The sequence below is a fragment of the Hippopotamus amphibius genome, chromosome 9 (assembly GCF_030028045.1).
Source record: "Hippopotamus amphibius kiboko isolate mHipAmp2 chromosome 9, mHipAmp2.hap2, whole genome shotgun sequence".
NCBI classification, from domain to species: domain Eukaryota; kingdom Metazoa; phylum Chordata; class Mammalia; order Artiodactyla; family Hippopotamidae; genus Hippopotamus; species Hippopotamus amphibius.
This window is the reverse complement of record NC_080194.1, coordinates 143,830,132-143,844,975: the sequence shown is the minus strand read 5'-3', so window position 1 is coordinate 143,844,975 and position 14,844 is coordinate 143,830,132. Positions and strand designations below refer to the sequence as shown.

The following is a 14,844-nucleotide window of genomic DNA, read 5'->3' as shown; positions in this document are numbered from 1 at the left end:
AGGGCCACAGTCCAGAGCATTCACAGAGGACGTTCGAGCAGGTGAATTCAAGCCCAGGGGGCCCCATGCCAGGACTGGGGAGGAGAGAGCTTGAGGCAGAGCGACGGGACGTGCAAAGGGCCCGAGGCAGGAACTGGAGGGACCGGGATGCTGCAAGACCCAGATGCTCGTCTCAGGACCACAGAAGGCTCCGGCACGGCTGACAGTGGGTTCACACCTGGGACGCTTCTGCTGCAGCTGGAGCCCAGCTCGGAGCGGCCAGAGCAGGGCAGGGAGAGCCGTCCCAGAGACACGGCCTTCAACCAGCTTACTCAACAGGCGGCGTGCAGACCAGGCGCACAGCATCACCTGAGAACCTGCGGAAACCCAGGTGCACGCCCCGCCCCCCCCCCCCCCCCCCCAGGCAATGACCCACTGAATCAGACCCCAGGGTGCAGCCCAGCAACCAGGACCTCAGCAGGTGGTGTGGATGTGCGCCCACGAGGGACCAGCTCTGATTCCAACTCTGGACGGAAGCGGAGACCGTGACTGAGTTGAAGGCACAGGCATCTGCTTAATGAGACCCCAGAAGCAGCATCACAGGTAGCGCTGCATTTCCATCGGTAGGGGGACTTGAGACGGCACCTCGGCCCCGCCCAAACAGACAGACGGGCAGCTACAGACGCCGCCAGGACACACGGGGCTGCCTCCCGCCGGCCCCAGGGATACCAGTGCAACACTCGGCCCCACAGAAAACAGGAACTCAACTGAGATAACTGACGGGTAAGTGGAGACGGAATCAGTCACCGAGTCGCCGGACGGGGCGGGTGAGGGGGTCCCTTGGCCTCAGCGCCCCTGCCCCCTGCAGGTACTTCCCACGCAACCCAGAACTGCCCGGGAGAGGACGCACGTCAGGCGTGCCAGCCGCTGTTGTTTCTGGTTTCACAGATGGTTAGAAAAAGCTAATGGTCCAGCTCCTCCGTGTCCCAGGCTCCGGCCACGAAGAGTGGGGGCATTCAAGCAGGTGACTCTGTGCAGGGGCCTCCAGGTACACGGGCTGCTCTTCCCAGGTAGAGCCGGTTCTTCAGCCCAAACGCCCGGGAGGGCGGACTGTCTGGTTTTGCTTGAGAGGCAACTCCTCCCACAGACCCCCCTCCTGGACCCATCTGTGCTGCCCGGGCCACGTGGACGGGTCCCGTGGGGTCAGCATCCACTCCTCGGGGGGCCGGCCGCCAGCCCGATTCCCTTCGCAGAAGCTGCCATGCTCCCGGGCCTCCTCCCACCCTCCCCCCGCAGACGTCACACTCTCCGAGGTCCCACGAGGTGGGGTCCCGTCAGGATCCTGGTCCACGTCTAGAGGGCCGAGCACTTCCGCGTGACCGTGCACCCCGTCCAGCGCCCGACGTGGGACGCGCACGAGGGCCGGTACCCTCCCTGAGCTGCCGTCACGTCACGACCTCTGTGTGGGGGCTCTGGTCACCCATCCCTGATTCCAGAGTGGCCTCTGGCCACAGCGGGGCCACCAGGACCTCAGCAGGGAACCACGAGGGGTGCTGGGCTCCCAGACACACCCTGTGGGTGAGATGCTGCAGGAAAGCTTCACGCTTGGCTCGGGCCCACAGCCGCCCAGCACCCAGGAAGTGGCCGGTCAGCAGAGAGCGCCTGAGAGCAGGACGCCCAGGCCCCTGCACGGCCCCGACGTCCACAGCAGCACGGCTCACGGTGGCAGCCACACAGGCAGGCACAACGGGTACACGGATAAACAAGACGTGGGCCATCGCGCAGCGCACGTGACTCAGCCTTAAAAAGGGAGGACGCTGACACCTGCCGCGGCGTGGGCGAACCTGGAGGACCTGATGCTCAGTGCGATGAGCCGGACGCCGTGTGATCCCACGTCTGTGCGGTCCCTGGGGGCATCAGGGTCGCAGAGCCGGAGAGCAGAGGGTGGGCGGCAGGGGCTGGGGGTTAGTGTTGAACAGGGACAGAGTCTCCGTCTGGGACGGTGAGAACGCTCTGGAGAGGGCGGTGGGGACGGCTGCACAACAGTGTGGACGCACCTGATGCCCCCGGACTGGACACTGAAAATGGTCAAGACGGCAGCTTTCACGTTACGTGTACTTTACCAAGTAAAAAATAAAAAACAGAACACCAGGCAAGGAGGCTGCCCGGCCGTGACCTGCGGAGCCAGACGGCCTGGGTGCCCTGTGCCCGGGGCCCCTCCCACCTCCAGGGGCTGGAAACGGCCCTCCCCCCAGACGCCTCTCGCGTGCAACTGGGGGGATCCCTGGGCCAAGGCCGAGCCTGGGGTGGGGAAGACCCCCCCAACGAGGCCCTTGAACCCCAGGGGCCGGGAAGGATCGGGAGGAACCGCGATCCTGGGCCCGTAACGTTGGCCGCGGAGTGTCCTTTCCAGTGGAAATGCTATGTTCCACGAATAAAACAAATTGGGAGGTATTTTTATACTTAGGAAGACGGATTATAGCTCCTGGTGACACACACACTGTGGTCAGCACTCCCCGCGTCTCTCTGGAAAACCGTAATTTAAACCAAGCTGGTGCTTTTGGCATCCGGTCACCTGGCCGTCCCCCCCAGGGAACCGCTGGTCAGAGGGCAGTGTCCAGCCTGCGGAAGGGGCGCGCTCTGCAAGGTCCCTCCCAAACCCTGCCCGCTCAAGGCCAGAGCGGGGCCTCCAAGGGAAGCCCACGTCCTGGGGGCTTCAGGGCAGCACCGAGAGCGGTGGACACGGTCTCTGCCGCCTCCCCCCCCCCCCCCACACACACACACAATGGGCCTCTCTCGAGCCTTGAAATCCACCCTGGGAACCCTCACAAGCGGCCAGGCCCCGGTCAGCGGGTCACCCCTCTGCCACCCCACCCCGAAGGCAGAGCCAGAAAGGAGCACACAGAACGTGGCTCCCGGCCTGGGAGAAGCGGCAGCTTTGCACCCAGAGCAGTGACAACAGCCACCACCGCCACGGGCGCCGGCAGCCGGCAGGCCACGGCTCGCGCCAGCCTCCTGCCTGAGCACCTTCTGCTTCCTTTAAACGCGGCCCCAGCCACGCGGCTTGGGCCCTGCACGTTCATCCCGCGCTCGTGGCCCACATCACAGGCGCCCCTCTGCAGGCTCCCGGCCCCGCCCGGCCCTCCCACGCCCCCCGGCAGCTGGAAACTCTAACGAGACCGATGGAGAGGTGGCCCCACCGTCACCACCTTGTCCTGTCCGGGCCGCTGTTCTGAACTGGCGACGGCAGCCAGGAAGCGGTATCCACCCACGGTGCCCAGTCTTCTGAGCCCAGGCATCTCACAGCGCCTTTGTACCTGAGCCACCGTTGGGAGGGCTGGACCTGCCTCGTAACCCCAGTTGCAGCAAAGCAACCCCGCTTCCCCATCATATGACTGCCTACCCGTGTCCCCTGCCTGGAGAGGAGTCTGCCCAGCCTCTCCCCACGGCCGGGACCGGCTCGGTGACGTCCCTGGGGGCGAGGAGGGGCCCTGCCGGAAGGAGCGGGCCAAGCCAGCCCCTCCACTCACAGAGGGAGGTGCAGGCCAGCAGGGGGGAGCACGTGGCACTCTACCTCGCTGGGACGGGGCCTGAGGGCCGAGCCCTCGAGGCTGAGGGGCGTGTCTCGGGGGACCACGCCCCACGCCCGTCACCCGTCAGGTAAGGCTCCCGCCAGCACTCAGCCCTGTGGCCGCTTCAGGCATCGCCCCTCGGGCAGTGGTGGGTCAGGTGGGTGCCGGCGTCTCACAGCCTCCCGCGCACCGCCAGAGGGGAGGTGGCCGCCAGCACCTGGGGCCATGACGAGCTGGGCAGCCCTCCCCGCGAGGAGGGCGGTGGAGAGGGCGGGTCAACGGGGACGGCGGGCGGGGCAGACGCGCCCCAGGAGCCCCCACCCGCCCGCGGAGGAGCGGCCCCACGCGCGAGGGCCCGGGTGCAGGCGGCCGCCGGAGAACCACAAGGCCTGGGCGCGCGCGTGCGTGCAGAGGACGCCGGCCAGAGAGGCCCGTCTGACAGGACCCCGGCGCTGGGCCCTTCAGGCTCCTTGAAAGACAAGGGCAGGGCCCCGGGCCAAACGCCCGCCGTCCCCGCATCTGCTCGCTGGGGAGGACCCGGCTTGGATACGCCAACCCCAGCGGCATTTCCACTGTCACCCAGCCACACGCGCTGGTGACACGAGTCGGCGCTGCGGTGGCGTCTCCGGGATTGGGCCAGAGGAAGGCAGCAGAGGGAGGACGGCCGGGGTGGGAAGTGCGACCTGACCTTTGTGGGGCCCCGTGCACCAGGGAGCGCCCCGCGGCCCTGCCCGGGGCGGGGGGGGGGGGGGGCCGGTCTCAGAGGACGCACAGGAGTCTGCAAGCCAGAGCAGCAATAAGAACAGAGGGTCAGGATGGGTAGAGGCCCAGAGGCAAGACGTGCACTGGGAATTTCCTTCCAGGGTGTCTCCCCAAACCTACGGGCCGCGAGGGCAGGGCCCGTGTCCCCAGAAGAGCATCCTCGGGGCTTTGTAAGCGCCCAGCACATGGCTAGTGCTCGACATCTGAGCAAGAAAACAAGACAGGGTCGGCAGGCAGGGGCAGAGGATGGAGAGCGGTGATGACAGAGGCTGCGGTGCGCGAGCCCCACGGAGGCCAGGGCCCGAGGAAGGAACCAGACCTGAGCGCGGAGCCAGCCGACCCCTCGGCAGCTCCGACGCGGGGGGCAGCTCCGGAGACGCTGGGACGCCGCAGCCTCCTCTGTCTCCTCTGCTTCCCGCTGCTGGGGTGTGTGACCCAGAGCAAAGCCCCCAGCAGGTGCCCCGGGCCGGCCGCCTGAGCCCAGGTCAGAGCCGCGGCCTGCTCACCCTCCCCGCTGCCACCTCCGCGGCGGCCGCCCCGGGGCCCGCGGCTCCCGCCTCAGTTTCCTCCTGCGGTGGGAGACAGAACGGCCCCGCCCCAGAGGCCTGCCCAGGACCTGAGCCCAGGACAGAAGGAGCTCCGGCTCCGGCGCCGCACACCCTGAGGACCTTGTGCTGAGTCACTTCCTGTGCCACCAGCTCCGGAAGCCGAGGGCGCCCGCCGGTTCCCAGAACACGCGGCCACGTGGACGCAGACGTGCTGCTGGGGGAGCAAGTGAGAGAATGCCTCCCCTCCCCCGCCACGAAGGCCTGGCGGTGCCGGAGGCTGAGCCCTGAGTACCGGGCAGCACTGCGGACGGCCGAGGGACCCCACCTCTCCGGGGCTTGGACTGGGGCGGGGACGGGGGAGGCCGCCAGGGCCCCATCCCTGCCCCAACCCCGGCATGGGCATCCTGGGCCCGGAGCTTCCTCGGGGGCCTCGCGGACGTGTCCTCACTGCTAGGACCGCGGACCACAGAACCCCAGGACAGACTCAGTCCCGAGCCCTGGGCGGGGGCAGTCTGCCCCTTAAACAGACGCTCCCAGGAGCCAGTGCACAAGCTGGGCTGAATCAGGGCCATAGAGAAAACCTGGGGGGGGAGACGTCCTGCTGACGTCCTGCTGAGGGGGTGACGCTCACTGAGGACGAAGGAGAAGTGGGAGGGAGTGGGGGGGAGGGGAGGGCAGCACAGGCTGAAGCCAGGGTTCGGAGAAGCCCACGCGGGGGCCCCAGGCAGGGACGCCGCCATCCAAGCCGGGTGGGCCCAGCCTGGGGCTCAGGCGACTGAAGGAGGCACTTCTGCCTCCAAGTCAGAGCCTGGGGCCCTCACTCCTGAAGGCGGGAAGTAGAGGGAGGAAGCTGAACGAAGTGGGAAGGTGCCACATCCCGGGACGGCGGAGCCCGGTTCCACCGTAAAGCCACAGCCGCGGGGCCTGCAGACGTTTGTAAAGCGTGAGCGCCCAGTGTGGCTGAGCGAGCCTGCCGGGTCATGGACTCCTGGCTGGGGCAGAGCTGTCGACAGGGGCCCCGGGACCGCCGTCGTGCTGATGTGCTCACAGCATCTTTTACGTGAACGCTACCACTTCTAGATTGGAAACCACTGCTCAGAAAGACGTTTTCTAGGCCTGAGCTTGTGCACAGAGACAGAAGCGATTTCCCAAAACCAGTTCGAGATACTTACGTCCACTTCTCCTTGGTCAATTACATAGAAGTTATCCCCTTCGTCCCCTACAAGAAAAGGAAAACACGACACGTGATGCAAGGATGCGCAGTTTTGTTTTTCTTATAATAAACCATCTTTCAGCGCTGCTTCACAGACCTCTGCCCACCAGCACCGGGTCTCAACAATTTTAAAAAATCTTTAAATAAAAGCTGCATGTGTGGAAGGTGCAGAACACGATGACCTATTCCACACACGCAGGGAAACGGCTCCTACAGTCAGGCTGACGGGCGCGTCCGCTCCTGACACCGTCACCATCCGAGATCCATCCCCAGCGTCTGCCAGGGCAGAAGGTTATTGAAACATACTAACACACGTTAACTTGTTAAGCTAACTGTTCTGAAGTGTCATTCGTGGCTTTTCTCAAGGACAGAAAACAAGAGTTTTGTATAATAAATAACACTTTAAGTGAATAACCAATTCTTCCCGGAGGGCTCTGGCCCCCGGAGGAGGAGAAAGGGGCGTACCTTGCTGGATGACGGTCTCCCCAGCGATGTGCGTGACGGGGAACATGGCATCGAATATGTCACTGGAAAAGAAAGCACAGCGTGTGGGGGCTGCGGGGGCACCGGGCGGCCCGCCCCCTCGGGGCTTCGCACGGCTCCTGCTCCCCCGCTCAGGGGAGAGGACCCCAGCACCCGCTGCCCCTCTGCTCGCGACCTCCTGATCCACACGTTTTGGGGGTTTTACAGAAACGGGGTCGCACTGCACAGACTCCACTTACAAAACACACAAGAGATCGTGACCGTCTCCGCTGGGCGCAGCAGCCAGCCTTGACCTGCTTTCTGCTTCTTCCCAGGCGGACACGTTGCATCTCACGGTGCTGAGACACCTGATGGGCGATGCAACCAGGCTCTGCAGCTGCGCACGCGAGGGGCGCAGGGGCCGCGAGGCTGGCGCGGGCTGTGTCCACCGGGCAGCCCGGCCGTTTCCTCTCCCGAGGTTCGTGTGACGTGGACCCGCACGCAGGATGGGAGGGGCGAGGGGAGGAGCTGGCTGCCGGGCCAGGAGGGAGGAGGGGGGCGCCCCGTCGCCTGGGGGCAGTGTGCACGCCAGTCCAGGACCCTTCATCTCCTCGGGACAGCGGCCAGATACAAGGTCAGAGGTCAGGGTCCGGATCCCAAAAGGCAACGACCACCCTCGGAGATGTCACCCACCCCCGGACACACGTCTCCCCAAAAGAGAAGCGTATGAAGCCGGGGCCCCTCGGGCAGGACACGCACCCTGGCAGTCAGGACGCCGGGCATTCTTAGAAACCAGCCAGCGGAGGAGCCCCAGGCGCGGGGCCCAGAGGAGCAAATGCAGAAGCAGAGGCCCACACAGCCTGCTCCCAGACACAGAAAACATGCACAGGCAGGTCTCACAGCAGTTACTCTCCCGCTATTCAAATGTCTCTTTCTCTCTCTGGAGGAAGAGGGGGCGGCACCCCAGGGGTCTGGCGGGGACGGGGCTGGGGGCGGCGCAGGTGCGCGTCAGGTCAGGGCTCGGCTCTCAGGCCTGCTCCGTGTGGACGCCTGCCTCCTGTGCTTGGCTAAGCCGGGCTTCCACCTCCAGGCGCACCTGAGCCCCAGCTGAGCCCCACCCACTGCCCCCCTCCCTCCGTCTCCTGATCCAGAGGGAAAATCAGGCAAAGTCCAGCATCTTCCCCAAGAGAGCCACGCCCTGCCGGCCACCGCCCGTCCCGCGGCGCGTGGCCTGGCCCCCAGGCCTCTGTCTGAGCAGCACCTCCCCAGTCCTGCGACGAGGGCGGGGTCCTCAGCCACCATCCGCAGCTCCTCTGCTGCCCGGCCTCCCAAAGGCAGGGGTCCACCTCCAAGCCCAGGACTTGCCCCTTCACCCCAGAGTGTATCTTCCCGACTGTCCACACGGAACCGATGTTTTCAAATTCACATTCAAGATGAGGTCTGACCCCTGAGGTCAAAACACCACGGATGAAGGGAAATGAAAGTCAAAAACCACAATGAGAGAGCACCTCACCCGTCAGAATGGCCATCAGCAAAAAGACCACAAATAACCAACACTGGCGAGGCCGTGGAGGGGAGAGACGCCCCCACGCTGTGGGTGGGAATGCAGATGGGCGCAGCCGCTACGGAAAACAGTACGGAGCTTCCTGGAAAAAACTAGAGTTGCCATGTGCTCCAGAAATTCCACTCCTGGGCATATATCCGAAAACCATGAAAACACGGATTTGAAAAGACACACGCAGCCCGATGTCCACAGCAGCACTATTTAGAACAGCCAAGCCACCGAAGCCACCTGAGTGCCCACCGACAGACGGATGGGTAAGAAGACGTGGCGTACACGTTACAATGGAACAGCACTCGGCCACAGAAAAGGATGAAAGAATGCCACCTGCGGCAACACGGATGTACCTGAGGGGATTATGCTTACGCAGTAAGCACAGTCCTGACCTGAAATAAGTCAGACAGCCAAGTCTATACCACCTCACTTACAGGTGAAATCTTAAAAATACGACAAGCTAGTGAATGTAACGAAACGCAGCAGACTCGCCCACACAGAGAAGCCAGTGGTGACCCGTGGGGGGGTGGGGGAGGGGCACGACGGGGGCGGGGAGCGAGAGGTACCAACTGCTCCGTATAAAACAAACAAGCTGCAAGGGGGTGCTGAAGGGCACAGGGAACGCAGCCAGTACTCTGCAGTAACTATAAATGGACTAGAGCCTTCAACAGGTATGAATCACTGAGCTGCACACCTGAAACGCACACTATCGTAAATCTACTACACCTCAACGAAAACCACCCGCTGATGGGCCGAACGTGACACGTTTCTGGAAAAAATCATGCAAATGGAGCTGCTCCACCTCAGGCTTGTTATTTTCAGCCCAAAAGTCGTTTGAATGTTCACGACAGCGAATTCCAACCACACAGACATCTTGGTTTTTGTTTATTTTAAATCTAAACCCCACTGCCCGAGAGCCATTTTAAAATAAGGCTAATCTTGACTTGCAAGTAAATGTTTAGAACATGTCCTGCTGGTGACTTACTTGTTTTGACCTTGGAAACAAGAGCTTCAAAGCTACAGTGAAGCCAGCGGCCAAGGCCACCCGAGCCTTTGCTTCACCCCGACCTGAGCCAAACAGCCAAACGCCTCTGAAAACACCTCTAGGGCAAGAAGGGGAGGCACCAGCCGGCGTGGGGCCTCCCTTGACCCTGAGATGCACCGAGCCCTGGAGGTGGGCGCTGGGCGTGCCTGTTCTTGGCTCCTGGTGGCATCCGCCCCCCCCCCCCCAGAGGGCCACGTGGCCCCCTGACACCTTCCGGGGTATGATGGCTTCTGGCTGTCACCTGCTGTCCCCACCCTGGCAGAAGCCAGACCCTGACCCTGAGGCCTTGGGGGTATGAACACATTGCCGTGCAAACCGGACATTCTCTGAATGGCCATCTCTCCAGAATGAGGATGAAGACTGTTCTCCGAGGGTCAGGGAGCCCTCACTCCTGGGGTGAAATACCAGCCAAGTCCTGCCAGCTTCCGTGATCTGACTTCAAACCTGCTCTCAGGGCAGGTGGCCTCCCGATTAGCCTGCGTGGGGCTGGGGACCCAGGGACGGAGTGGGCAGGGCATCCTCACGTGGCCCCAAACCCCACGCCCCAGCAGAAGGCCCCGCAAGGGCTCAGACCAGCCCAGGCTGCACCGATGGCCCCCCAGGCTCACCAGCCAAGCCCCCGCCGCCCCGCAGGAGGCCTGTGCCCCGGGTCCCGGGTCCTGGGGTGACGGCCCTGGAAGCTCCGCTACTGTGCCCTCAAGCGACCAAGACTGCCCTGGAAGGACTCACAGGACTCACTCACCAAAGTGCTGCAAAGCCCCAGTGGCCCACCCTCCATGCTGAACCTCAGACACCGAGCCTGCAGCTTGCGGGGCCGCCACAGGCCCTTCCAGCAGGTGGTGGGCAGGCTGTCCACAGTCACTCGGCAGGGCCTCACGGATGCAGACCCCAGTTCTGGGACCACCCAGCGCTCACCGGGCCAGAGCGCACCAGCCTCCTTCTGGAGGACGGGCTCCAGGTTCTCGGGAATCAGAGCCCCTCCCACTCTCCCATCCTCCTGCTGCGACACCCAACCTCTGCCCCCTTTCTAACAGTGGACACACATGGGGGAACAAACCTGGAGCTCTCCCTCATCCCCCATCAGCCTCCGGCTCAGCCACCCGCTCGGCACCAGACCCCAGTGTTCCTGATGGAGCCACGAACTGCATCCGGCCACGCCAGCATCTTGTGGGACCCACCAGCATCTTAAACCTCAGATGCAGATTTGTGCTCCTAAGTTCATGACATGGTGATCCGCTCTTGTTGACAATTTCTCCCTCTTCTCCCCGCTCCCCTCCCCCATACACTGGTGCTTGTTCTGAGATTTGAGGGATTTCCTTTTTATTGTATGTTTTCTCTCACAACATGGAATCCTAAGCTGTGCGCATGTACTTTAAATCTACCCCCAAATGGCATCGTGCTACAGATCCTATCCTGTTTCTTCCCTTTCTTCAGGAGCTCATCTCAGCTCTACCCAGGCTGCCTTCTCACTGTGCCCTCACGTGGCAGAGAGAGGGCATCTCTGGTGTCTTCTTCTCAGGGCACTAATCCCAGCAGTGGGGCCCCACCCTCCTGACCTCACCTAAAGCCAATCACCTCCCAAAGGCCCCACCTGCAAACACCATCACACTGGGGGTTAGGGCTTCCACAAGTGAATCTGGGGGACACAGTTCAGCCCACACCTCCTGCCGTATGGTTTCTTGTTCACATTTAGGCTTTAGTCCATGAGGAAGGGGATCTGCTTTGTTCCCTGAGTTTGTCAGCCAGCTTTCTCAACAACATCCACTAATCGCTCCACCCTGGTGTCACACTTACACAGTACCAACTTTCTAGGTTTCTTGTGGGCTGATTTGTGCGTCCCTCCAAATTCATACGAAATTCATACGATATGCTGGGCAGCTTCCTCTTGTTTTCAATTTTATGGAGAAACGTGTAAAAGGATGGACAGTTTGTTGAAGCTTGACAGAATTCACCCATGAAACCTTTGGGACCTGGGCCTCTCTGAAAGGGAAGGCCTTTCATCACCACTGAACGTTCTTAGTGCTTCACTGTTTCTTCATGAGCCAATGTGGGTCCCATTTTCAAAGTTAGCTCCCAACATTTAAACATTGAGAGAGTTATAAATATCCAAATTTTGGCTCTTTTGGGGGAAAAAAGGAAGATCTAGCTACATGGGGCCTTTGTTCTCACGAAGCAAGAACTCAGACCCCTTCCCAGTCTGGTGGGAGCACGTGCTCTGTCTGCCACAACCCCGTCACCTGACTCCTGACCCCTGGCCTCCATCTGTAGCCCCTGCCTAAGGGGCTCACTGTCCAGTGAAGGGACAGATGCATGTGCGCCTTCGTCACAAGGGGTGGGGTCATCCCTCTGACACACGCTCCCTTGATGGCAACCCAGAGACCTGGTGCCACCCCAAAACCTGCCTGGAGGGCCCCAGAGGATGAGTCTCCAAGGCGTTAACCACCTGCAGAATGGGCACAGCTCATGGCAGGATGGGAGATTAACCAGGAGGATGACACGCCTGGAGCCCTCCTGACCAGGAGCCACTGTGGTTATTTCTGCCGGTTCCAAACCCCGTGCACACAGCAGCTCCAAGCCCCTTCTCCCAACCCTGGGAATGATGCCAAAGCAGCACTCCGCGCCCCTGAGCTCAGCCAGTCTCATGATCCAGTCACGGCTCTTTTATTCCCTTTTATTGGCTGACATTTCTAATATACAGCCGAACTGCTGCTGCAGGTGGCCTGACAGGTAAACACCCCCCTGCCCCCACCCCTGCAAAGAAAGCTGCAGAAGCAAACAGGTTGGACCAGTTCTCAGAGTGAGGCCACCTGAGTGCAGCAGAGGACACAGGATGGGGAGGGAGGTGCCCACAGCCAATCAGAGCTGTGCCTGCCCCTCTTCGAGGTGGGACGCAGTGAGGTGGGGGGAGGTGGGGTGGCGAGGATCCCTGCACCCCAGCCGCACAGAAAACCTGCCATTCCTCCCCACCCCCACCCCCACCCCCGACTCCAACAATCTGACCTCCTGCATTCTGTAAATACAGGAATGGGGGTAGAATTCTTGTGATTTTAAGCAAAAGCGCTGTGACACTGACCACAGGACCACCTCCAGTCATAAAGAAAAAACTGCATTAGCACGTCCAACATTTCTGTGTCTTTATTTCTTTAAACGTTTTATTTTGAAAAACGTCAAACTTTCAGATGCATGGGGTGGGGGATGTCAGAGCCACGATGCGTGTTTATACCTCTGGCTGGTGATATCTCAAGAGCAGCACATGACACAGTGCAGACACTCCAGCAGTGAGTCTGCACAGAGTGCACGCGTGTGGTGGCAAGGACCAGGAGGGGATGAGGAGCGATGGGAACATCAATAAAAAGGTCCCACTGAATGCAGAAAACATGTTTGTGTGTATACGAGTCTGTGTTCTGACGTTGAAATGATGCCCCGAAAGGGAAGAGCACACCTGACAACGGAAACCGTTCTCAAAGCCCTACGCCTGCTGCCTTTGCCTTGGGAGAACGTCTCTCCGTGGCTGGCCTGGTCAATATCATTCACATTTCAGGAACCAGTCTGGACCCGCAGGCAGAGCTCCGGTGCCCGGGCATTGTGGGGACACCTTGTTTTCTGCTGCGTGTCACAGCCCAGGTGACAGAAGGGCTTTCGTCTGCTGGGAGCCGGCGCCCCAACAGGGTGCCTGGTTTATGTTTAGGCTTTTCCACTGTTTAGGTGAAATGGACTGCAAGTTTCCAAATAATTCTCTCTAAACAGCAATAACTCAGGCGTAGCTGTTCACTGCAGTGAACGCGGGGCTGCCCACTCCTTGCTGGAGCACCTAGAGCACATTTATGAATCCCGGAGCCCCTGCCTCAGGGGACCTGGAGCCTCCTCGTCTGTGGCTGAGTCCTCAACCCCAGTGCACTGGAGAGAAGCACAGCCATGGGTCCCAGGAGGTACCAGCTGAGTACTGGCACACCTGAGCAAATTAACACATGTGAGTCACGCAGTGTCTGCCCTGGGGCCACAATGGAATTACACTAGAAATCAATAACAGGAAGATAACTAAAAACCCCAAAGCATTTGGAGATTAAGCAACACACTTCAGAGTAACATGAGGCAAAATAAGAAGCCTCCAGAGAAACTGAAAATATGTTTAACTAAATGAAAATGAAAATGCGACTTACCAAAATTTGTGGGAGGCAGAAAAGGTAATGCTTAGAAGGAATCTTACAGCACTGAAAGCATACATTTGAAAAGGAGAAAGATCTAAAATCAACAACCTAAGGAAACTAGAAAAAGAAGAGCGAATTAAACTCAAAGCAGGCAAAAGAAAAGAAATAATTAAAAAATAGATACTTTAAAATAGGAAATTAATAGAGAAAATCAGTGAAATCAAATCTGGTTCTTTGAACAAGTCAATAAAAACCTATAAACCCCTAGCCACGGTAACAAAAAAAGGTGAGGGGTGGGGTGGGGAGGAGCGATTGAGAGAGAGAGAGACAAATAACTGATGTCACAAATGAGAGAGAAGGCATCACTACAGATCCTGTGGACGTGGAAAGGATAGTAAGGGGAGGCCATGAACAATGCTATGCCCACACATTTGATACCTTAGATGAAAGGGACCGGTTCTTTGAAAGACACAGTCTGCCGAAACACAGGAAGAAACAGATAACATAACCTGTTAAAGAAGCCAAATCAATAAACATTCACCCACTGAAACAGGAAGCAGCAGGCCCAGGTGGGTTCACGAGTGAATCCTACCAAATATTTAAGTTAGAAGTTACACCAATTCTCTACAATCTCTTCCAGAAATATTTAGAAGCAGAGGGAGGGTTTCCTAGGTGGCACAGTGGTTAAGAATCCGCCTGCCAATGCAGGGGACACGGGTTCCATCGCCGCTCCAGGAAGATCCCACATGCCGCGGAGCAACGAAGCCCGTGCGCCACAACTACTGAGCCTGCGCTTTAGAGCCCGTGAGCCACAACTACCGAGCCCATGTGCTGCAACTACTGAAGCCCGTGCGCCTAGAGCCCGTGCTCCACAGCAAGAGAAGCCAAGGCAATGAGGAGCTCGCACACCACAATGAAGAGCAGCCCCCACTCACCGCAACTAAAGAAAGCCTGCGCACAGCAAAAAAAGACCCAACACAACCAACAAAATAAATAGATAAATGAATAAATTTATTTAAAAAAGAAGAAGCAGAGGGAACACTTTCTAACCCATTCTATGATGCCAGAGTTACTCTCATACCAAAACCAGACAAAGATACCACAAGAAAGGAAAATTACGGCCACTATCTCATGAACATGGATGTAAAAATCCTCAACAAAACAGGCAAATCAAATCCAACTCTGTGTTAAAAGGTTTATACTCCACAAATAAGTGGAATTCATCCCAGGTATGCAAGGCTGGTCCAACATTCAAAAATCCAAGGGTAAAGAAGAAAAATCATATCAAGAGATACTAAGAAGCATTTGACAAAACTGAAAACCAACTCATGATAAAAGCTCTCAGAAAAATGAGAATATGAAGCACTTCCTCAGCTTGATAAAGGGGGGCTCCAGGAACCCTAGGGTTTCCATCACACCCGGTGGTGAAAAACTAGCTGCTTCCCCCAAGACAGGGATTCAAGCCAAAAATACCCCACTCCCTGCCCTTTTCCAGCATCATACTGGAAAAGCCCTAGCGGACGCAATGAGACAAGAGAAGGAAATAAAAGGTATACAGAC

At 59.3% G+C, this 14,844-nt stretch overlaps 1 protein-coding gene across 7 annotated transcripts in view; it reads right to left on the bottom strand.

Moving 5' to 3' along the window:
- Positions 1–14,844, bottom strand: part of PRKAR1B (protein kinase cAMP-dependent type I regulatory subunit beta) — an 80,361-nt gene that overhangs the window by 25,635 nt on the left and 39,882 nt on the right. For 5 of the 7 annotated variants that reach the window (XM_057749184.1, XM_057749189.1, XM_057749187.1 and 2 more), the window contains 3 exons: positions 6,797–6,904; positions 6,540–6,601; positions 6,034–6,080 (listed from right to left, as the gene is read on the bottom strand). In XM_057749184.1, the coding sequence (XP_057605167.1) occupies positions 6,034–6,080; positions 6,540–6,601; positions 6,797–6,904 (217 nt within the window). The remainder of the gene's footprint in view (positions 1–6,033; positions 6,081–6,539; positions 6,602–6,796; positions 6,905–14,844) is intronic. The other 2 variants (XM_057749188.1, XM_057749190.1) reach the window with 1 other exon arrangement.